A 24,031-nucleotide genomic window follows, 5' to 3' on the forward strand; every position below is an offset into this window, starting at 1 on the left:
GACACATGGCGAGGCAGCTTTTCAACATTATGGCCCTCGCCTGTGGAACAGCCTGCCAGAGGACCTGAGGGTTGTAGAGAACGTAGAGACTTTTAAACGCAGGCTCAAGACTCACCTTTTTAAACTGGCTTTTACATAATGCTTTTATTTATCTTAATGCCTTGATTTATACTGTTTATTCTCTGGCTCTGCTTTTATTTATACATTTATTTTATTATTTTGTATACTGTATTATTATTTCACTATTTTAGTATTTATTTTACTATCTATTTTACCATTTATTTTACTATTTATTTACTATTTTACTATTCTTTATCTTTTAGTAGCTATTTTATTCTTCAATTTTTAGTTTCACCTGTTATTTTCAACATCTATTTTAGATTCCACTGTTTCCTCGGTGGGGAGCCGTCTGCATCTGGGGCTTCAGCAGGGCCTGGGCCTAATGGCCCTGGAGCTAGCTGGCCTGTTGGGCCTGACGGGACCTGCTGCTGCCACCAGGTGCGGGCGGCTCTCATTGATGGTGTTTCCTCTTTCTGGTGCTTCTGCTCTCAGCCAATAGACACTATTATTTCTTTTACAAAAGTGTGTGTGTGTGTGTGTGTGTGTGTGTGTGTGTGTGTGTGTGTGTGTGCGTGTGCGTGGCTGTGTGACTGTCTGTGTGTGTCTATGTGTTCTTAGGAAGTATGTTGTGGGGCAGGGTTTGGGAGGGATGTGGGCCATTGTCTTTTTATTGTTTTTTATTGTTTGTTTTTAACTTGTTAAGCACTTTGTGCTACTTTTGTATGAAAAGTGCTATAGAAATAAACTTTGATTGATTATATGATCAATTAAACAGATTTAATATAGTGTGATATAGCAGAAAATATGAGGTACAATTTTTAAGTTTCCAACACATGAGACAACAGAGAACAACAAAGGATCAGGCTTAGCTTTTGTGAATGCTAATCAGTTAAAAAAAAGTCTTTATCCTGATTTAAGGATCATACCTACAGTAAAACTGAAATATAACAAAGTCTCCTGTCACGCTTAATGACCTCCGATTGAGTTTATATGAACAAGTAAACAGTCTATGATTGATGTAGCAGAAAATGCAAAGTAAAACATTTGCAGCATATGTGTGACAGCAGCCGAGAACAAAGGATCAGGCTTAGCTTTTGCAGATACTATTTTTTTTTTTTTAAAAAGATTGATATTTTACATTCCTGCCCCACTTAAAATCCCATATAACATTTTGTAATGTCTTATAATTTAAGACAGAAAGCCTTATGGCAGGGGTCGGCAAGTAGATGTGGCTTCGGGCCAAAATGTTTGGGGTGGGGGGGTGTTTGGCGATACCGCGAGCAGTGGAGCTTCTACAGCTGATCGCCACTGCTTGGGGCACACGTCTCAATTCTGATCACAGATGTATTAAAAATGACTCCCGAGACACACACATGTTTTCCACACACTGTTGCTCTGTGAAATCTGGCTGGTACAACCGTGTCCGACCTGTAGCGCAAACGCGGAAATGCCCGGCAGCAGCCGACCACGCGAGTTTCGTGTTGCGGTGACGGACTGGCTTGGCTCCGTGCCTCAGTGCCAAACCAAATTTTCAAAATCATCTGGCGGGCCAAATATTATTCCTGACGGGCCAGTTTTGGCCCGCGGGCCGCCAATTGCTGACCACTGCCTTATGGCATACTGCCTTTAGCATACTGTACTATAAACACCGTGATGTTTTCTGAAGCATAATACATGTCAGCTCATGAGACGCATGAATGAATCACGTGATTAAAGGTACATGCAACACTTAAGAGACTAAATTAAATTCTTTTAGTCTGCTTTGAAGTGTTACAGCAGTTCTTTGTACTTGTATTTTGGCAGTCCACTTCTACTAAATGTCCTCTGTAAGGTGTTTTTCTGATGCAACTTCACCACTGACTTTGTTTTATTAACTGTTTGGATGTGTTGTGCTGGTTTCACTTTAGCGTCAACACTTAAGCAGATTTCCAACTCCAAAACCTACAGGAGAATTAAAAAAGTCAACAGGGTCTAAAGGAAGACTGTAAAGATAATGTTAAATGTACTGGTGTATGTTTTTGGAGTTTGGCCCATATTACAGATTAAAAGTCAGGGCATATGGGCCTCTGACTGGTAGCTTCTTTAAATACCCAATTTTATGGAAGTACAGTAATACATTGCTGGAGGACCTCTTGGAATCAACCCAGATATGGAAATCGTTACTTCCAAGGCATTCAAATCCACATGTAGATCCACAATTCTTCTCTCACCCTGCACTTTTTTTGAACTCTCAGCAAGATATTCGTGTCTTCACTGCCTACCAGGCGTCTCTCAGGAATACTAAGCAGGACGGGGGGAAGGTTGATTGCGGCTTAATGGTCCGCGGATGGTCAACGGACACACTCGCCTGCTCGCTCGGCGTCTGTCTGTTGGCTAAAGCTCCTGCTGCTGCTGATTGCTCACAATGGTAATCAATGTTTCACACAAACACACACCGAAAGAAGGGGGGAAAAAGCTGACGAGTCAAACAGATGCGCAAGACGGATAGGCAGTGTGTCGTTTATACACACAACCTCCAAAAGACCACTCATCCCTGCAAACACACCCTCACAAATGCCCTCACACACTTTAATGGAGACTGGATCTATACTCGCAGTGTTCTCCATCGGACCGCATTGATCCCGACGGCTGGCTAAGTGATAGACCAGACAGGCTCACAAAATGTTCTCACACCATTTAAACTGACAATGAATCGCTCCGGTCGTGGTAATAACGATGATGACAGTGATTATAATGATGATAATCACGATGAAAGATGATGCGTATGGTAATTTAGCAACTTTTTACACACACACACACACACACACACACACACACACACACACACAGAGTCTGGTGACGCACACGGCTTTTAGAAGGGATTACCAGACGTTTAAAAGCAACTGAACTTTAAAAAGATCCAGCACATACACGCCCAGGCAGGCGATTTGTACTGGATGAGACAGCTGTTCTTAGGCGGTAGTAATGAGTCTGATCATCCTCATCAAATACTTGTTAAATCTCCAGAAATGTCAATCCCAGGCGACCTTAGCCAGGTTTGTGCACAGCAGACGTGTTGTCCACCCTCAGACCAACGCATGACCTCAATTTGTCTTCTGCAGCCCGTAAATGTCAGAAAATTGGCTCCGAGCAGCTTGTATGTCAGGGGCAGAAGGACAAAATCCTGCAGAAGCAAATGCAAACACACAAAATGTGCACACATTTGAAAGGTGGAAGATGAACACCGCTTAGAGTCTTGAGGATTGCATGAAATCTGCCAAACTACTATACAGATGTCATTTAAGGAGTCTTTTGTGGTTAATGTACGGTGATTTTTGAAAACCCAAGAATCCAACACCAATCCTAAAGCTATGAGTAAAGCAAAACTGTATTTAATTTGGCTGCCATCCCTTTAGAAGTCGTCTACTTATGCAGCAGTGCTCTGCTCCCAATGCTCCTGTCACGCTTGAAACACTCCATTGAATCATCTTGTTCTGTAAGTGCATGAATCTTCTATTTCTGAGTCAGAACAGTAATGGTTCGACTTGAACATCATTTTGTGGAAGAGGAACAAGTCACATGGAGCCACATCTGGCAACCACAGAGGGTGAACAATGACATGTATCATGCAACCAAAAAACAGACATTATGGAGCACCCAATTACCATAGACAGATACTTCTTTCATCCCCTCTGGGAAATCCGAGGTATCCAGTAGCTCACACATCTTACATTCAAGATAGATAAAGAAAATGATGTGCAACAGAACATGTAATGAATATGTTTGAACTAAATACCATTCTTCAGTTGTCTCAGGATGTTATATTAGAACTTGCATTGACAGTCCAACCCTTGGGGATAGATTCATGGTGTCATAACTCTGCAAGTGGTGGACAAAATTCAAGCCTGCTTTAGGTATGGTTGATGCTAGAGGTACGGACCCGTACCCGTAGCATCTGTACTTGAGGTACGGACCGCTAAGGTCACTGAAGAGCTGGCGCCGGTTAACTACTATTTGCTGCACATTACAGGCAGTTTATATGAATGACTTTGACGGCGAACATTGTATAATTTAACAAAAAATATACCGTCTTCTCTCACACTTTACGTAGACAATGTAGTTTTTACGCTTTTAGACGCCGTGTCTAAATTGTTTGAAGTCCAGTTCCTATTAATCCGTTTACCGCGTTCAGTGGTGGAAGCGGCTGACGAACTCCATTGCAAATGTTCCCATTTAATTTCGGACGCTAATTTACAAGATAAAATTAAGGATGTCGAATATGAAACAAACACTCGTGAATGGTGAGGAGCAGCTCTTTAATTCGGCGTGAATTAAAAAAAACCCACAAACTCGATTTACTGTGATATTGTGAGATTTGTTTGTGGTGATGTAACTTAGCCATTCAACAGAGTCCGCTAACATTAAAGTGACTGTGACAGGGTCTGTGTTGACAGATGCAGAAAATACGTCAGGGTTTTGTTTAGGTTGTTAATATGTAATAGTCTGTCGCTACTTTTGAAGGTAAAAAAATACTTGTAGTTTGCTGGCTGTTAGTTCCGCCATTCATTCCGCAGATTCACCTCGAATCACGGAAGCGCCTTCATCAGCTTAGCCGGCTCATTAATATCTATGTCCGTCGGATTAGCAGCCAATCACGAAGCTCGTTCATCAGCCGGCTCATTAATATTTATGTCCGGCTCATTAATATTTATGGTAAAGGAAAGTGCCGTATCCGTAGGCCACAGGCTACGGGTACGGGTCCGTATCTGTAGACACTACCTTTAGGTATACTCCTGACCCAACTCTTGTCATCAGTAATGATCTTTAATATGAAGTCCCATGAATCCCAAACTTGATGGCGTTAAACAAGGAGCTGTTCTCTGCAGATCTGCGATAAAACTGCAAATGCAGGCGTTCAAAGAACCATTAAGCACACATCCCAATAATTGTTACAATGCCATGAAAAAGTATTTGCCCCCTTAGCCATGTCTTCCAGAAAGTTCCACCTTTGACTTGTCAGTCCACAGGATGTTATCCTAAAAGTCTTGGAGCTTATCCACATATTTTTTGTAAATGCCAGACAAACCTTTACGTTGTTTTTAGTTAGTAGTGGTTTGATCCTTCCAACTCTCCCATGGATCCATTTCCTCCCAGAGTCTTCCTTATTGTGGAATCATGTAGACAGACCTTAACTGAGGCCAGTGAGGTCTGCAGATCTTTAGATGTTCCTCTGGGTTCTTCTGTGACCTCCTGGATTAGATGTTGATGCTCTTGGAGAAATGTTGGTGGTTGGTCCACTCCTGGGAAGGTTCTCCACTGTTCCATGTTTCTCCATTTGTGGATAATGTCTCTCACTGTGGTTCTCTGGAGTCCCAGAGCCTCAGCAATGGCTTTGAAACCCTCCAGACTGATGGATGTCAGTGACTTTGTTCCTCATCTGTTTTGAATCTCTTCAGAACGTGGCATCATGTGCTGCTTTTTCAGAGCCTTTATCTACTTCACAATGAAGACAGGTTCTATTTAGTGATATTTAGGTTCAACAAGCCTGGCAGTAATCATATGTGAGTGTGGATGGAGAAACTGAACCCAACTGATGAATGAATTTGGTCATTTGGTAGATTGGTAGCTAAGGGGGCAATTACTTTTTCACAAAGGGCAAGATAGTATGGACAGCATTTTTCTTCCAGTAAATCAAATCATGATTTAAACATTGCATTTTGTGGTTTCTTGGGTTATCTTTGTCTTACATTAAATTAACTTTGATGATCCAAAACACCTGAATGAGACAAATATGCAAATAAAAGATTTTTGTAGGGGGACAAATACTTTTTCACGGCAAATCTTGATTCATGACTTACATCTTGCACTTGTAGCATGCACACAACCATACTGCACTCTGTTTATGTGCAACAAGAATAGACTCTGGACCTTTAGTACCTTGTGGTATAGAATTGCAGTACTTTATGTAGTATAGTTGACATTAGGGAGGCTGTTGCCCTGCAGGATTCTTCGTGATGATTTCATTTTTAATTCAATGGCAAAACCCACCAGATTTCTGAGCCAACAGACAGAAGCACAAAACATTGCGGTTTTGGCTTAAAGGGGATTTTGGTTCAAGGTTAAGTGTATTTCTGTGATACAATTTGATTTTTTGTCGACCCTTCCATCTGTCCCAATGTCCTCTTTTGATTTTTTTGTTGCTTTTTAATAAAATCACTTCTTTTATGCTTCTTTTGTTGCTCCTTTGATAATCAATACCCACAATAAGCGATGTCTTCTTTAGAGGAAATAGCCCTGAAGCGACTGTTTTTGTTTCTTTGAAGGAAAGTTTTTTTTTATGCAGCAAGAAATTCTACTTTCTGCATTTTACTTTCCAGTCGTTGTTTTCCTTTCATTCAAATTCTCATCTTGAGAGTATGTCACATTTCAAGGGAGTGTTATTTGTTTGGCTTGTTTCCTTCCTCGGCCTGTTGATTTCACAGTGATAAAACCTAGAAGTGGTAATAAAACACTGATAATATATTAAGTGAGGAAACTGCTCATTTTTGCAGGTCTGACATAAACAAAAAATGGAATAAATTTTACCTCGAATCTTACCGCCAAACATAAAATATACTCACAAAAACATAACTGTGAATTTTTAGTGTACACAAGTTCAGAGTGTAAAAGTAAAGAGGAACATGAGAAGGGAAAATAATTTTATGGATTCAATTAGAGTTAGATTCACTCACACAGGAACATACAAGTAGAAAGTACACGACCTTCATGGTCAACTCAATCAAAGTTATCGCTGCAGGCATCTCTCTGAACCAAAAACACAGACACACACACATTCCTCCCTGCCATCCCTGCTTTTAAGGATTAGAAAGATGTCATCATTTCACCAATAATGAGCATTTTAACTTATGAAATCCAGTGTAGTGAATTAAATATTTCAGAGTTCTTTTGGGGCAGTCGATGGCTCACAGTTCCCTAAAACAGCAGCATGAACTCAGGAGACACCTCTTATTTGGAAAGAGTTTCATCAAATAGAGGACTGTAGATGCTTTCTCTTTATTAATTCTAAAGCTGTAAAGATCCTTGAGCTAGAAGATGGATGGTGGTTTGTCATCATGGAGGCTCCTGAAAGTCTTTCCTCATTGTGTTGTGGCTTCCTTTCATTTCAGAGATGACTGGGCTGCATTATGCCACAAATTCACATTTCTTACAGTTAGATTTTCTCGTAAATTAAATTTGTATTGGACAAATCTCCAGCAGATGATGAAAATCCAATGCAGACATTCTTTTGCATATGTAAGGATGGATATCACGACTGATTTTTAAGCAGAAGACCAAAATGGTGTCTCTTCGACTGTACCAGCTGCTTTAACGTGATCAGTACCATAACTATATTGGTTGCTGTGAATTATTAGTGATTTATTAAACAAAGCAAAGGCGATAATACAAAGAGAACAGGGCTGGTGGATTTTGCAAAATCAAAGAATCAAATAAAACCAACAGAAGGCTAACGGTTATGAAACTAGCTAAACTGAAAAAAAACAAAAAACTAAACTCCTTGGCCAAACTTAGACACAACCCAGAACTCACCAAAGAAATCAAACAAACGATTGCCTTAAAACACATAGTTTGGTTTTATTTGGTTCTTGGACTTAGCAACATCTACCAGCCCTGTTTTCTTTGTATTATCACCTTTGCTTAAATAAACTGCTTTACCACACCGATGGCAACTAGTTTCATTGTTACTCCCCTCATCCTCTAGTTCTTGGGGATGTAACATTGGTTAATTATATTTTTTCCATAAGCAGAGCAATACTGAAGCTGTCAGTTATTGTGGTTATATTACCCTTATGGGAGATTTCAGCTCGTTGATTAGCAACCGCGTAATGGTGCCAATAGTTATGATCTTCATCCAAGAAATGCTCTGATTAAGTAGCTTTTGTGATAGTAGGAAACTTTTTTTCGTTGCCTTTGGACAGAACCATCCATCCACCCAACCAATAGTTCTCAAAATGTCTCAAATATGATTAATTTAAGCCATTCCAAAATTGTTTTAGAAATAAAAATTGGCACAGTAGTACTCATTTATAAACAATATCCAAAAAAGTGAATGAAAGTGTACTCCAGCTCATATCTTAAGTAAGTGATTGCCCTCAGTAGACGTCCAGTAAACCTTGAATATTATTGAATATTAGCTTAATGGTTTCGGAAGAGCTGAGGTTGTTTATTTGATGTTGACGTATAAATGTACATCAGACCATTTGCCATTAAAGTCTGATTTGTTCCTGATTGAATCATAACTTCCCAGCATAAAATGCGACAATCTACTGGCTCGACTTTGAAAACATACAGAAGTTCCTGATGTAAACCCATTTAAATTATTCCTGCTGCAACTTAAATCTCTGTCCAGCCTCATTTACACTGATGTGAGTACATTTACTCATTCATTGCTGTACTTTTTGAGGTATTTGAATGCTCACACCTTTTTTAGAGGGAAATACTGTGGTTTTTGCAGTGCTACATTTACCTGTAATCACCACTTCCTTTTCAGATTTAGATTTTTGCATTAAAAAAGCACATTCCTGTGACATTTGTTGCATTGCTAATGGTTAAAAATGTGGTTTCCAGCCTTCGTTGGACTCTGAGGTATAAAGACGCCATTTTTTACTTCGTTAACATGTTTTTACATGCTAGATGACACATCATGAACAAAATAAGGAATCTATGTCTTGAATTTGCAGTGTAGCAATGACTGGGCTGTGAAACGAATTCCATCCAGTTGGTTTATAACTTGAAATTGTGCAGGGCAGAGTAGTTTTACTGGGAAGCTGGAGTGGAAAAAGTGGCAAAGACAGAAGTGTGGATTTCACAGATCCGCCTCCTCGATGTACAGGTACCTTCAAACCATTTTGGAGCGCGAAGGGATTAATTTCATCGGAAAAAAAGCTTCAGAATGTGCAATTCTGATGAGCAGAGATGAGATTTTCGAAGTTTATTTGCTGCCAAAAGAGAGAGGAAATCTTCTCTTATTAAAGATGCAAGATGGTCCCAAAGTGCTGTTTCATTCTGAGGTATTTTAAGTAAAAGCTGCAGTGTGTCTCGGAGTGTTTAGCAGAAAATCCAACGCATCCGCTAGCCAGCTGAGTAACACCTTGTGTGTGTTGGTGTGTGTGTGTCATGTAATGCCCCCAATAAGTGTTTGACCTCTGGAAAGTTACGCAAGCTGCCTCCCACTCAGCGCACACACAAACAAGCGCGTGATTCACTCCACATGCATCACATTTGTGCTGCGAATCAGAGATGGAATTAAGCAGCAAGTGTGTGTGTGTGTGTGTGCGTGCATGTGTGTTTGTGTGGCCGCAGGTCTCGTCCTCTCTGAAGAAAAGGACTGTTCATATAAATAGCTGCAGGCCTGGAGAGCCACGGAGAGTCAGATGCTGCAGAATATTCCCTCTTTAGAGAGCTGACACAGCTGGAAACGAAGCACAGAAGCTCAATCAGTGATGTTCTTCACTTGCGCCTCGCATTTCACTTTGAGTTCATCCTGCACTGGGCGGCTTTGAGCGCAATAGATGAGCGTTGAGTCATCTTCAGTACAATTTGGAAACACTGACAGACACAGAGAGGCCCACTGGAGACTGAGATGACTTAGATTTTGAGTAATGTTTGCTGATATCAAGGGAGGTGACACCAACAGAGCAGCAGTACATGCAAGCAATGCCAACATCAGTTCTGAGGATTCTGTCTGATCTTTGGGTTTATATTGTAGTTAAGAGAAAGTCAGATTTGCATTATAGACCAATATGGAGACAACTCTTTTGCTTAGTCACGTCAGAATAGACAATATCTAATCTCCTGCAGCATCTACCTGTCTAACGGCCATCAGACCTTAGAAAAGGGAAAGAGCAGTTTTTCCTGCACACTGACATGGTTTCAGATTCTAGTTAGATGACGGTGATGGAAAACATATTTATATGTGAAATTTTGATTCAGCCTTTGATACTGAATATGAGGATGTGAGATTTAAACTGAAGTTGACTTTCTTTGTTGCATGATTTTAACATTCTTTGAATTTACATACAGAAAAACAAGAATTAAAACAGGAACAAAATAACAAGCTGCTCACTTCAACTACTTTGCAGAAACTACTGTTTGTTTCTGATCATGTACACACGTGGACAAAATTGTTGGTACCCCTCAGTTAAAGAAGGAAAAACCCACAATTCTCACTGAAATCACTTGAAACTCACAAAAGTAACAATAAATAAAAATTTATTGAAAATTAAATAATCAAAATCAGCCATCACTTTTGAATTGTTGATTAACATAATTATTTAAAAAAACAAACTAATGAAATAGGGCTGGACAAAAATGATGGTACCCATAACTTAATATTTTGTTGCACAACCTTTTGAGGCAATCACTGCAATTAAACGATTTCTGTATTTGTCAATGAGCGTTCTGCAGCTGTCAACAGGTATTTTGGCCCACTCCTCATGAGCAAACAGCTCCAGTTGTCTCAGGTTTGATGGGTGTCTTCTCCAAATGGCATGTTTCAGCTCCTTCCACATATGTTCAATGGGATTCAGATCTGGGCTCATAGAAGGCCACTTTAGAATAGTCCAACGCTTTTCTCTCAGCCATTCTTGGGTGTTTTTGGCTGTGTGTTTTGGATCGTTGTCCTGTTGGAAGACCCATGACCTGCGACTGAGACCAAGCTTTCTGACACTAGGCAGCACATTTCTCTCCAGAATGCCTTGATAGTCTTCAGATTTCATCGTACCTTGCACACTTTCAAGACACCCTGTGCCAGATGCAGCAAAGCAGCCCCAAAACATTACTGAGCCTCCTCCATGTTTCACCGTAGGGACAGTGTTCTTTTCTTCGTATGCTTGGTTTTTGAGTCTATGAACATAGAGTTGATGTGCCTTACCAAAAAGCTCCAGTTTGGTCTCATCTGTCCAAAGGACATTCTCCCAGAAGCTTTGTGGCTTGTCAACATGCATTTTTGCAAATTCCAGTCTCGCTTTTTTATGAGTTTTTTCAGCAGTGGTGTCCTCCTTGGTCGTCTCCCATGAAGTCCACTTTGGCTCAAACAACGACGAATGGTGCGATCTGACACTGATGTACCTTGGCCTTGGAGTTCACCTTTAATTTCTTTGGAGGTTGCTCTGGGCTCTTTGGATACAATTCCAACGATCCGTCTCTTCAATTTGTCATCAATTTTCCTCTTGCGGTCACGTCCAGGGAGGTTGGCTACTGTCCCGTGGGTCTTGAACTTCTGAATAATAAGAGCCACTGTTGTCACAGGAACTTCAAGCTGTTTAGAGATGGTCTTATAGCCTTTACCTTTAAGATGTTTGTCTCTAATTTTTTTTCGGATGTCCTGGGACAATTCTCTCCTTCGCTTTCTGTTGTCCATGTTCAGTGTGGTACACACCTTTTCACCAAACAGCAGGGTGACTACTTGTCTCCCTTTAAATAGGCAGACTGACTGATTATGAGTTTGGAAACACCTGTGATGTCAATTAAATGACACACCTGAGTTAATCATGTCACTCTGGTCAAATAGTTTTCAATCTTTTATAGAGGTACCATCATTTTTGTCCAGGCCTGTTTCATTAGTTTGTTTTTTTAAATAATTATGTTAATCAACAATTCAAAAGTAATGGCTGTTTTTGATTATTTAATTTTCAATAAATTTTTATTTATTGTTACTTTTGTGAGTTTCAAGTGATTTCAGTGAGAATTGTGGGTTTTTCCTTCTTTAACTGAGGGGTACCAACAATTTTGTCCACGTGTGTATGTCATTCTTTCCAAGGGGAATCTTGACATCATTTGTTCCATTCATCATTCAATAGTTGGTACGTTAGCCTTTTTCCAAAACAGCGACAACAATTGCATTTTTGGCATTTAAAAAGGTCAAAAATTCATTCATTTTTTAATAATTTTGTCCTTTTGATTGTATGTTTAATAGCAAAAACTCAAGATGAAATTATTTTTTTAAAGGATCTTCTCTACTTTAACTAATAGCCACATTCTTTGTTATTACTATTTTTCCAACATTATTTCAACTTTTTTTGACATAGATATACTGATAGAAACAACAAAAAGAACAACAAAACAACAAATTGCTTTCTTGGACCAACATAAAAAGTCTGCAGACGTCCTCATATCTTCTCTGCTTGTTTCATCCATTGCTCAGCAGATGGTCTGTTGGCCTTTTTCCAAAACAGGTCTTTCACCTTTTTGGCCTTAAAAAAAAAAAAAAAAGCTTTAAAACTTGTTCATTTTTATTGTAGCTGTGTTATTTTGAATGTAAACCAAATAGAAACAACTTTGGATCCAATGAAATTATCGTCTCACATGTAGATATTTTATATCTTTCTGCACAGCCAAACACGGTGAAACAGCAAACTGTACCTTTAACCACCAGGAGGCACTTCTACATCAAACAAACACATCCAGTTTATATTATAGGACTGTTATAGTTTCTAGGTTCAGTTTTGTAGTATCTGACTGATACATTATGCCTGCTTTTATATGAATTTCATTGAGAATTGAGATTCAAAACGGTATACACCAATCACCCACGACATTAAAACCACCACAATAACATTCGTGTAGGTCTTCTTTAGGCAACCAAAACAGTTCTGACATGTTGGGGCAAAGACAAAGGATCTCTGGTGGTGTCCAGAAGCCAGCAGATCTTGGGTTTCAGGGTTTGGTTTCAGCCTTTTTGGATTGGACTTATTCCAAAGCATCACATTAATGGTCTACTGGGTTGGGATTAGGGAGTTTGGAGGTTGTATTGGTGCCTTGAGCTCTTGGTTGTGTTCCTCAAGCTGTTCTTGAGGTGTAGTGGGGCACATTGTCCTCCTGGGGGGCTGTTGTTACCCTAAGGGAGTGTTCTTGGTCTGGAACAAGGCGTAGGTAGGTGGTACATCTCAAAATAACTTCCAGATGTATACCAGTGAACAAGGTTTCTGAGCAAAACATGCATTATTATGAAAAAAAAAATCAGTGTTGTACACAGTTGTTGATGGTTTTAAGATTGTGGCTTATTGGTGTAAATACAACCCTGACAGTAACAGACAAACCTTACTGGATGTAAGATCAGGCATATTGAAGATGATGTTTAGGAGGCTACACAATAACCAGCAGTCCCATTCTTTACCCTTGGAACACTCTGAGTCTATATTTTGCTTGGTGAGATGCAGCACGCATCAAAGAAAACTACACAACTCAACTTTTCTAACAATAATGGTCTTTAGATACAAGTCTACTAGATTTTACTGAGACTCTGTGGGGCTGTGCAGGTTAAACGGGTCAGTAAATTAAAGCCAGGAGATCCTGCTCTGCATCCAGCAAAATGATTTAGTCCAGTTTAAGCGAAGGTGAACCTGCTGATATCATCCTCTCCCGGCTGCTCTCCCTCTTGTGTTTTTATTTGTTGTGTTGCTATCCCAGTGCTGTGATAGCAGAGGGTGATTTTATTCCCTCTGACCCCAGCTGTTTACTCTGCAGAGCGTTGAGGCGAGACAGCAGCTCGCGATCAGCTCCATAGGGCGTCACTGTGGCACCGACTCTGACCTCTGAGCTCCCTGTGGAGGGGGAGGCACAAATGGAGCTCACCCTCAGGGATCAACAGAGCGTCGCTTCAAAAAATGCCTGGTTGCGTTTAGCTCTACCAACTACGTCTGTCGGCTTATTTCCTGCTGGGAGCTGAATAACTACTTTACTCACAGCTGATGAACTGCTGTATTCAGTTTGTTGTTGTCAGGAGAGCTTTTTAACCCTTTAACTTTTGATTTCACACCTCAAAGCCTTGTTTGATGTGACCTCAGTGCTGGTAATGAGATGTTAGGTTTTGGTTTTAGCTGGTAATCACATAAACCAGTCTATTTTTATGAAAGATTATTATTGAAATTATCAATCAATCAACCTGATTTTATTTATATAGCATTTTTCATACAAACAAAAAGTCCCAAAAAAAATTATAGAGCATCTTTCAAAGATACAAAATCACAAAGTACACATGATAAACTTCTTAATGATGTTCTAGTGGGTGGTAGTGGTGCAGCATGTGTACTGCATTCAGGGATATCAAAAAGCAAAGTATGAAGAACACTTTTAAATGCGGTCCACTAGTGAACCACCACCAATTATGACCTCAGAAATAAATATAAGGTGCAATTATTGTGTTTTTGACAGTGTGACAGAAGATAAAAATGCAAACAGTTCTTATTAGTAGAATCTGTGGCAGAGCTGTTCCATTGGATTGCATTAGATTTTGCAAATGTTCCTAAAAAAGTAGTCACTGAGTATATATGTGGACTAACTTTTTGATTTGTTATCAGACGACCACACTTTTTGTACTGACTGTATTTTTTAACAGTGTAATGTTTGTTGTTTGTTTTTCTTTTGTTAAATTAGTAGTAATAAAATCACAGAGAAAAACTAAATTTGACTTGTAAAAACTGGCAAAAATCAGGCAAGGTGTACAACAGGTTTACAGATCCCAGAACAGTTTCAGTCCAGAAGCAGCATTTAGCTGTTCTGCTGCAAACAGGTGGAACAAACGTCCAGTGGAGATAAAACTTTCACCAAATGTAGACACCTTTAAATCCAGGTTTAAAAAAAACCATTTCTTTTCTCATGTGCTTATGCATGAAATCTGCACGACATCTGCACCTGACTGTAATGCTCTTAATGTTTTATGTAAAGCACTTTGAATCGTCTAGGACATGAAGGGTGCTACGCAAATAAACTTGCCTTGCCTTGCCGTGAAAATTGTACATAATATGTTATATCTTTCTGTAGTTTGGGGTCACCCAGACAGTTTCATGTTTGTCATGAAAATTCACACTTTTATTAATGTGCTAACATAACTGAACAAGGGTTTTCTAATCATCAATGAGCCTTTCAACACCATTAGCTAACACAATGTAGCATTAGAACACAGGAGTGATGGTTGCTGGAAATGTTCCTCTGTACCCCTATGGAGATATTCCATTAAAAATCAGCCGATTCCAGCTAGAATAGTCATTTACCACATTAGCAATGTCTAGACTGGATTGATCATTCATGCTATCTTCGTTGAAAAAAAAATGCTTTTCTTTCAAAAAAAAGAACATTTCTAATTGACCCCAAACTTTTGATTGGTAATTCATATGATAAAATATGATAAAGCAGAGTTTTCATGAGGTTGAGTCACAACCCAAAACTATTCAGTTTTTGTTCTTTCTTTAGTTCTATCTTCTCGTTTCTCGTTTGTTTGTTGTCCTGAGGAACACCTTGGCTGTACTGAAATGTCTGATTAACTGTTGTGGTTTGGAGTTTGTCTCATAGACGTGTCCCACAATGTGTCAAATCAGTTCTTGTCTTTAAAATCAGATTTAATTCATAATTTCCCCTCTTGTCAGATCCTTTTTATTATCTTGCCAGTCTTTTTTAATCTGAAACAAAAACCTACAGGATGCTTCAAACCTGAAGTCTTTTACAAAGCAAGCCTTAGAGGAAAAGAAACGCTCAGATACTTCAGTGTGCACTTCAGTATGGAGGTATAAGCCTTTCTACAAACAGCATCTAAACCGCAGCTTTACATTCCTCTTGAGTTCATTAATATTCAAAGTAATTATCAGCGCTTAACCTCTCTGCTCCACCTATAGACTGATCCATGTAAACACCGTTATCTGATTACCCTAATCATAATAATCGCACTAAACCACATAAACGCCGCAATCAAACCATCGTCTTCGTCTGATTTCTCGTGGGAACTCGGAGCATTAATGTTGGTGTAAGGCGCGCTCTGCCTTGTGCTTTGATGTGCTCTAATTAATTAAAGTTTAGTCAACCTCTCCACGCTGCGTCTTAAGCCTTCATAGTCGACTAACCCTGATGACATTCACTCAGCCAGACCCTCAGAACAGATTGAATATAATCATATCAGAGTCAACACCATCAGCTGCGGTAGAAACAACAGCACGGCATCCTTTTCCTCATTTATTAGGGTCCAGACAGCAAAGATGTGCAGAATGCTTTTAAAACCTAGGAGTTTTTTGAATTGCAATGCTGAAAGCCTAAAAACACTTGAAAACACATACATTTCAAACAGGAACTACGACTAGTATGTTTCACCTACAGTTATGAAATCTGGTAAGCATAAGTAACTCATCAAGATGAACAACAATGTAATTGACACCCATGCCTAAAACACAACAGGACGTCGGCCATTTTGAATTATGTGACATATTTTGGATGAATTTGGACCAATTTTTGCACATTTTCAAAGCCTAAAAACTCAAACAGGACAACCCCGACAGCTCAGATTTGGCAAGGATGTACAGCAAGCATGGGTGATCAAAAGCTATGAAAATGCTCCACAAAAGTCTGAGGGCGTGGAAATGGTGGCTGGCGGAATTTTAACAATTTGTCAAGACACAGAAAATGCAGTATAACTAGCTGTACATGCTCCAATCTGCCTCAGACTTCACATGTGTGATCAGACTGGCCCTGATGAAATGTACAGACCAATATACAGTCACAGAGAGAGCGCGACCTGGTGGATGGGTCGCCATGAAACAGGAAATGCTGTCTAACTTGCCTGTACATGCTCCAGTCTGCCTCAAACTTTACATGTGTGATCACCGTCCAGCCCTGATAACACACCAAGGCCGATATACATTCACAATGATAGCGCCACCTGGTGGACAGTCTTGATAGGTCACCATCAAAGTAGTCAACATGCTCTGATTCGCTGAACAGAAAGGATGCAAGGACTTGACCTACGCTGCTTGCAGCTTTAATTATTTATGCTCTCTCTCTTTCTTTTTATGTTTCCAGACTACGCCTGGCCTCTCCCCAGCGCTCTGTGTCCGATCTGGATCTACCTGGACGTTCTGTTCTCCACCGCCTCCATCATGCACCTGTGCGCCATCTCCCTGGACCGATACGTCGCCATCCGCAACCCCATCGAGCACAGCCGCTTCAACTCCAGAACCAAAGCCATGATGAAGATCGCCGCCGTCTGGACCATATCTATAGGTCAGAGTGCACGACTTCATACTCATTTTAATTTATTTAATTCTTTATTTCACTAGGTAGGATCAGTTGAGAACAATTTCTCATTTTCAATGATGGCCTGGCAAGAGGCCCCAACAGAAAGAAAGATAACAAATAGTTTAAATAGAGATTAAAAACAACTTAATGCTAGCAATTCAGTGAGCAGCAGTCAGCATGTGCAGTGGTCAACTAGGGTCTGCTGCAGCTTCTGCTTAAACATGGAAGCGATGGAAGAGCTGACAGTTTCAGAGATTTTTGGAAGGAATTTTCCAGTCGATTGCTGCAGCAAAATGAAAGGAATTCCATCCAAAGACAGTGTGAACCTTGGGAATAGGGAGTGTTATGAGATCACTGGACCTCAGGTGGTAGTTATTATGCGAGGGTGTTGGAGAGGTATTGAGGTGTCCCCCCTGATAGGGTCTTGTAGATGAGTAAAAGCCAGTGCTGGAGTTGCCTGGTGTAAAGGGAGGACCAACCCAGCATTTTGTGAAGGTCACAATGGTGGATGAAGAAAGATGCACCAGTAGCAAGATACATGACTGAGGGATGGAGGACATCAAGCCTGTTAAGGGCACACTTAGGGGTCATTTTATAGATGACATCGCTTTAATCGAACATGGGGAGCATGGTCACCTTCATAAGAGTGTTTTGGGCAAAGTATGTAAAGAAGGCCTTATTACAGTAAACCCCAGTCTGGATTTGGTTTTAGCCTCTAGAGTCCAGCTAGAGACCAAGGTACCTGTAGGAGTTGACAAACTCCAGATCTGAGCCATCTGCTCAGGTGATCTTTGGGTGACTGGAGACACTGTTTGTCCGGTTGAATAGCATACAATTTGTTCTCTTGGAATCGAGGCACAAGTAAAGGTCACGAAAAGACTCCTGGATTGACGTGGTAATGTTTTATAAGCTTGTGTCTGCTTCACAACATCCACACAGAACCTCCTGTACATTTCAGTCATGCTACCTTTTGAAATAGCTAAAATTACACCATTTGTCACAACTAGAATGACACAAAAACAGAAAGAACTCTTGGATTCACAACTCTCTGATGGCCTATGATACAGTTAATTTACTCTAAATCTCTCAGTTAAAGATTAGTCACAAGTAGTAAGGCATGTGAGAAGATCCTTTTAAAAAGAATTCCATTGGACGCTAAGTTGTTTGTAGTTGGCATCTATCCAAAAAGAGACAAATGATGACAAAACTCCCAGAGAGTCAAGCTGACAAGAGACTTTATTGTAGGCAAACATGATTGTGAAAATGAAGATTTTGTTGAGAAAATAAACATTGAGATTTGGGATCTTTTCTATTCATGCAGGTTGTTTATTCGATGGTATTGTTCATGTTTTGTGCTGTCTGGAGGAAAATAAATGAAAAAAAGATGAAAAAGCTCATCTGTCATGCGAGTTAAATTTTCACTGTGTCACCTCAAGGAAAATATTTTCAAAATTTTTGTGAAACACGGAATGATTTTGTCCAAATGTTGCTGTTTCGATTAACTTTTTTAAAAATTTGATCCTTAAAAATGTTTTTAAAAATACAATATGTAAACATGACTGGTTTGGTGCTATCACTAAAAATGGCTTCTTTTCCTAGTTGCTATTTATTTGTACTTAGTTATTATGAGATGTAACAGAAGTTAAAAGGGTAATTTCAGTAAATCACAACGAAAAACATATGTTGCCTTCGACCAATTCTGGTACATATCTTTGTACATTCTGTGAATTTCACATATCCACATTTTAAGATGTAATTTTCTGCTTCAGTGCAGACATAATGGAGGCCGACTGTCAACTTGTCTGACAAATTGTCTTCTAAAATGCAGCGTCCTTGTCGCTAATTCAACCCGGCCAGCGGTTTTAATTGAAAATACCACGAACACATTTGGTATGAAATCATAAGGTGTTCAGGAAAACGGAATGATTGTCGTGTGTGACGTTAATTCTTTCATCAGGTGAAGTGCTTGGAGTTTTCAAACGCTGCTTTGCTTCTCGTGCTAACTTCATGGCCAGTTGCTTTCAGTTAATTAGTCTGTGGACCGTTTTGAATGCGCTTAGATAAGAAAGGATCTTATAACCTGGAACTTTTCCTTTCTTTTCATTGTGAGCCTCTGGAATGCAGTCACCAGCCTCTTAAGATTAGTCCTGTGTATGTCGCAGTGGATGCTTTTACGCAAAATGTAGCTTTTCTTTTCGTTTAGGGAGCAAACATCAAGTCATACATACCTGTTTTAGCTGCACTGATTTCCCTCTGCTGTATAGAGATGGACTCTTTTGTGGAATTTGCAGATTCTTTGAAGGTCTCACATGATTAAAATCAACTATTATTGTGTTTTGTGGTTGTTATAAACCTGGATTTGCAAAATGAAAGCTGTTATGATGTGAAGACTTTTACTTTTGCCATTCTTTTAGGTTTACAAGCCAGTGAGAATTTGATTGAAGTGCGACGTACCACCACAAATCTCCGTATAGTCCTCACCAAATGTTTTGCTGTTGGCTGCTAGAATGAACAAAACAGTCTTTATGCACTGCCAGCATCTTTATGCCTAAAGATCCAATGGGTTACTTTTATTTTTTTTATGGCAATGTGACCACAACACTAACAGAATCCTTAATATAAGCCATGGTTCAGCTAATGTGGCTAATGGTACCATTAGCTTGAATGGTCTGAACTCTGAGGATATTAAAATTGAGGGACATTCAGTGATTTTATTTTGAGTTATTAAGGACTGGTTAGGTTAGTGTGCTTTAAAGTCTGGTTGTTTGCATCTGTTAACTTCTCTGCTGCTCTTTGTGCTCACATACACTACCGTTCAAAAGTTTGGGGTCACTTAGAAATGTCCTTATTTTTGAAAGAAAAGCAGTTTTTTCAGTAAAGATGACATTAAATGAATCAGAAATACAATCTAGGCATTGTTAATGTCGTAAATGAACATTTCCAGCAACCATCACTCCTGTGTTCTAATGCTACATTGTGTTAGCTTATGGTGTTGAAAGGCTCATTGATGATTAGAAAACCTTTGTGCAGTTATGTTAGTACATGAATAAAAGTGTGAGTTTACATGGAAAACATGAAATTGTCTGGGTGATCCCAAACTTTTGAATGGTAGTGTACATTGGCTGAATTTTTAACAAAGCCCTTCTTATTCATATTTCTAGTTTTCTGTTTCTGAATGAGTAATAAACAGGAAGTGAAACTCCACCCATTAAGACTTGATACTGTTTGCCAAACTTCAGCTAGCATCAAAAATACTAATTTCATACACCAAATTCATAAATTAAAGCCATTTTTCCACGTCAGATGATCGCTGGGAGAAGGATAGAAGCAACAGAAGGTCTTGGTTCTCACACAGTGAATGACACAGAGAGAGTCTTCTTCCTGAAGTGGGCGTGGACAGCATAAGCTTAGTTGTATTTAAAGGTACTGTCACCAAAACATCCACTTTAAAACAAACATTAATGAACAAAACAAACCATCTTTTGCCACTTTTGAGCTGAAATAGTGTTTTTTGAGGCTGGATTTGTGGTTTGTGGGGTTCAGTGTTCCCCTTAATTTGTCCATCGCCTTCAGACTCGCTCCAAGAGCTGCCAGATTGATGACAGTTATTAAATTTAATGACTTTTCTGGGTCCCCTGGCGGTTTGTGCAGAGGTCCTACTGGCTCACCTCCTGACTCCCTGAAACGGTGGGGAAACCGTGGGTTTGTTGACGCTCTGAGCGTCTGGCAGCTCGTTGTTACAGTTGCAGCTGATTTGCATCGCAGACTTTTCTGATCCCCGGAGGTGATCGCAGCTCCTCTTCCCATTCATTTTCATCTGCGGCTCCAACGGTAATATGCAAATAATGAATAGTGTCATTTGGGAATTGAAATGTTAGCGGTCGCCAGGGGAGACAATAGCAGAGAGTTGGTGACACAGCACATACCATCTGCATACATTATATATACATATATATCTGTTGTCTTCTATTTTTGGCACTTTATGCTGTGTTTTTCATTTTAGTACATTTTTGCTCAGTTTTTTTTAAGCACGTTATTGCAGATTTTGTACCTCAGTATATTATTCTATTTCTATTATGTGTTTCTATTGTGGTCACTACTCTTTCTGCTTGCTACTGGAACAACAGAATTTCCCCTTAGGTGTCTATAAAGTATGTGTATTCTATTCTGTTCCATGCTATGCTATGCTATTCTACTCTATGCTATTCTATTCTCTTCTATTCTATGCTGTGCAAACTATTCTACTCCGTGCTGTTGTTTTATTTTATAGTTTTCTTTTCTCTTCTCTTCTATGCTATGCTATTCTATTGTTTTGTTTTCTATTATTTTCTACTCTGCTATTTTACACTTTTTTCTATTGTTTTCTATTCTATTTTGTTGTTTGCTATTCTACTGTATGCTATGCTATTCTATTGTATTCTGTTCTTTTCTGTTCTACTCTCTGCTATTCAATATCATTCCATTCTATTCTGTCCTATGCTACGCTATTCTATGCTACACTATTCTTTGCTATGCTATCCTGTTCTGTGCTATGCTGTGCTATACTATGCTATTCAGTTCCTTTCTATGCTATGCTAAGCTATGCTATTCTACTCTATGCTCTGCTATTTATTTCCATTCCATGCTGTGCTAACCTATTCAATTTCATTCTATTCCATGCTATGCTATTCTGTTCTTCTCAGTCACTATAAATGAACATTCATGTGCTTGTTGATATGTTAAATTGTTGTTAAATTGTAACAAATGCGGGGGAAAAAAAACAATTATCCACCTTTTTTTTTTGCCAAATTAATGACACTAAAATACAAACACAGGGAGGAAGGGAGCTATATGTGGCTCCTATTTGTTGAGAATATTTGCAGTTTTATCATGTGTATACGACATCAATATTTCATTATTTTATAGCTACCATTTACACTGCTGCATTGCTAGCTGTATTTGTTCAAGCTTGAGTTCATTCTTGACCTTGTAGAAAAGTAGTTTACTCACTTTCAGTAGCAGATAAAAAGGTTTCTTCACCATAATTTGCTTCTTTCCCCTCTATCCAGCCTCCTTCATCACTTCTCACTCCTTCCTCCTCGTTGGATAAATCTTTTTAGCTGTGTAATCGCTCCAAGTAATCAGTTTTCAGATGTGTGTGTGAAAGTGGAGGCTTCTCTGAAAGTGTCGAGGGAGCGGATGACTTTTAAAACTTTTCCTTCAGCCCTCCCTCCGTCTGTCTGACCTCCAGCTTCGGTTGATGTTGCTTCGTGCCCTTTAAAGACCCACGAGGGCTTCCATGTCTTAACACACACTCTACCACACACTACAACACACTAAAACACACACCAACACACACTCTCTGACCCTAAAGTCAATGCATCTCTGTGTAAAGTCATTGAAATGGTGCATAAACCCCTTTAAGTCAGAAATTTCTTTCAGGTTCCATTGGAGAACAACCAGGAACACTGTTAATATTAAATACAGTTTGTTCTGCCTAGTCACATAAAAATCATTATTATATGAACTCATGGGGAGGATTGAAGTCTATTAAATGGGGACTGTCAGGCTGGATCATGTCACAGTTCTTAAATTAAAAACAAGCATTTCCATTTGTTATCGTTTCTTTCAATCATGTTCCAATAATTGAAGACTGAATTAAATGTTAGGGTGATTAGACACAGCCGTCCTCATGTTGATGAGCTCAACCAATAGGGTGGTTTGTTGTTGGGGAAAGCAGAGTATTAGTATGAGCTTATGCATTAAAGCTATGTGATATATTCAAAAAATGAATTCTGTTAAAGTTTTTGTTCTCGCAATATGTGAAATCTATCTCTCTTTTTTTGGGTGAAATCATCCCAAAAACGTTGACTGCTGGGGCTGAATGCTAAAGGGTTAAATGTGCACTCTAGAGAAATAAATTAGGATCAAATAAAATACAAATTCAGTCATGGATGAAAGTGTTGGCACCCCTGGAATTTTTTCAGAAAATACATAATTTCTCCCAGAAATTGTTGCATTTGCAAATGTTTTTGGAATACACATTTATTTCCTTGATGTGCATTAGAAAAACACAAAAAAGCAGAAGAAAAAAGCCAAAATTGACATTATTTTACCCAAAACTCAAAAAATGATCCGGACAAAATTGTTGACACCCTCAACTCAGTGTTTGGTTTCACACCCTCTGGAAGACATAACTGAAACCGGTCGCTTCCTGTAACCATCAACAAGCTTCTTACTCCTCTCAAATGAAATTCTGGACCACTCTTCTTCTGCAAACTGCTCCAGGTCTCTCAGATTTGAAGGGTGCCTTCTTGAAACAGCAGTTCTGAGATCTCTCCTTCGGTGTTTAATGGGATTTAGATCTGGACTCATTGCTGGCCCCTTCAGAACTCTCCAGTACTTTGTCTCCAACCATTTCTTGGTGCTATGTGAGATATGTTTTGGGTCATTGTCCTGCTGGAACACCCATGACCTCTGACGCAGACCCAGTTTTCTGACACTCGGCCCTACATTGCGGCCCAAAATATTTTGATAGTCTCCAGATTTCTCCAGATTTCACGATTCCTTGCACATCGTCAAGACACCCAGTGCCAGAGGCAGCAAAACAACCCCAAAACTTCTTTGAGCCTCCACCATGTCTGACTGTATGTACTTTTTGTTTTCTTTGTAGGCCTCATTCCATTTTCTGTAAACAGTAGAATGGTGTGCTTTTCCAAAAAGCTCTACCTTAGTCTCATCTGTCTACAAATCATTCTCCCAGCAGGATTGAGGCTTACTCAGGTACATTTTGCAAACTTCGGTCTAGCTTTTTTATGTCTCTTTGTCAGCAGTGGGGTTCTCCTTGGTCTCCTGCCATAGCGCTTCTTCTCATTCAGATGACGACGTGTGATTTGAGCTGACACTTTTGCACCCTGAGTCTGCAGCACAGCCTGAATTTGTGTGGAAGCTGACA

General features: G+C 39.5%; 1 protein-coding gene across 3 annotated transcripts in view; it reads left to right on the plus strand.

Moving 5' to 3' along the window:
• Positions 1 to 24,031, plus strand: part of htr2cl1 (5-hydroxytryptamine (serotonin) receptor 2C, G protein-coupled-like 1) — a 250,892-nt gene that overhangs the window by 192,512 nt on the left and 34,349 nt on the right. For all 3 annotated transcript variants that reach the window (XM_051944157.1, XM_051944156.1, XM_051944158.1), the window contains one exon: positions 16,882 to 17,082. In XM_051944157.1, the coding sequence (XP_051800117.1) occupies positions 16,882 to 17,082 (201 nt within the window). The remainder of the gene's footprint in view (positions 1 to 16,881; positions 17,083 to 24,031) is intronic.

This window comes from Acanthochromis polyacanthus, chromosome 23 (assembly GCF_021347895.1).
Source record: "Acanthochromis polyacanthus isolate Apoly-LR-REF ecotype Palm Island chromosome 23, KAUST_Apoly_ChrSc, whole genome shotgun sequence".
Classification (NCBI taxonomy): domain Eukaryota; kingdom Metazoa; phylum Chordata; class Actinopteri; family Pomacentridae; genus Acanthochromis; species Acanthochromis polyacanthus.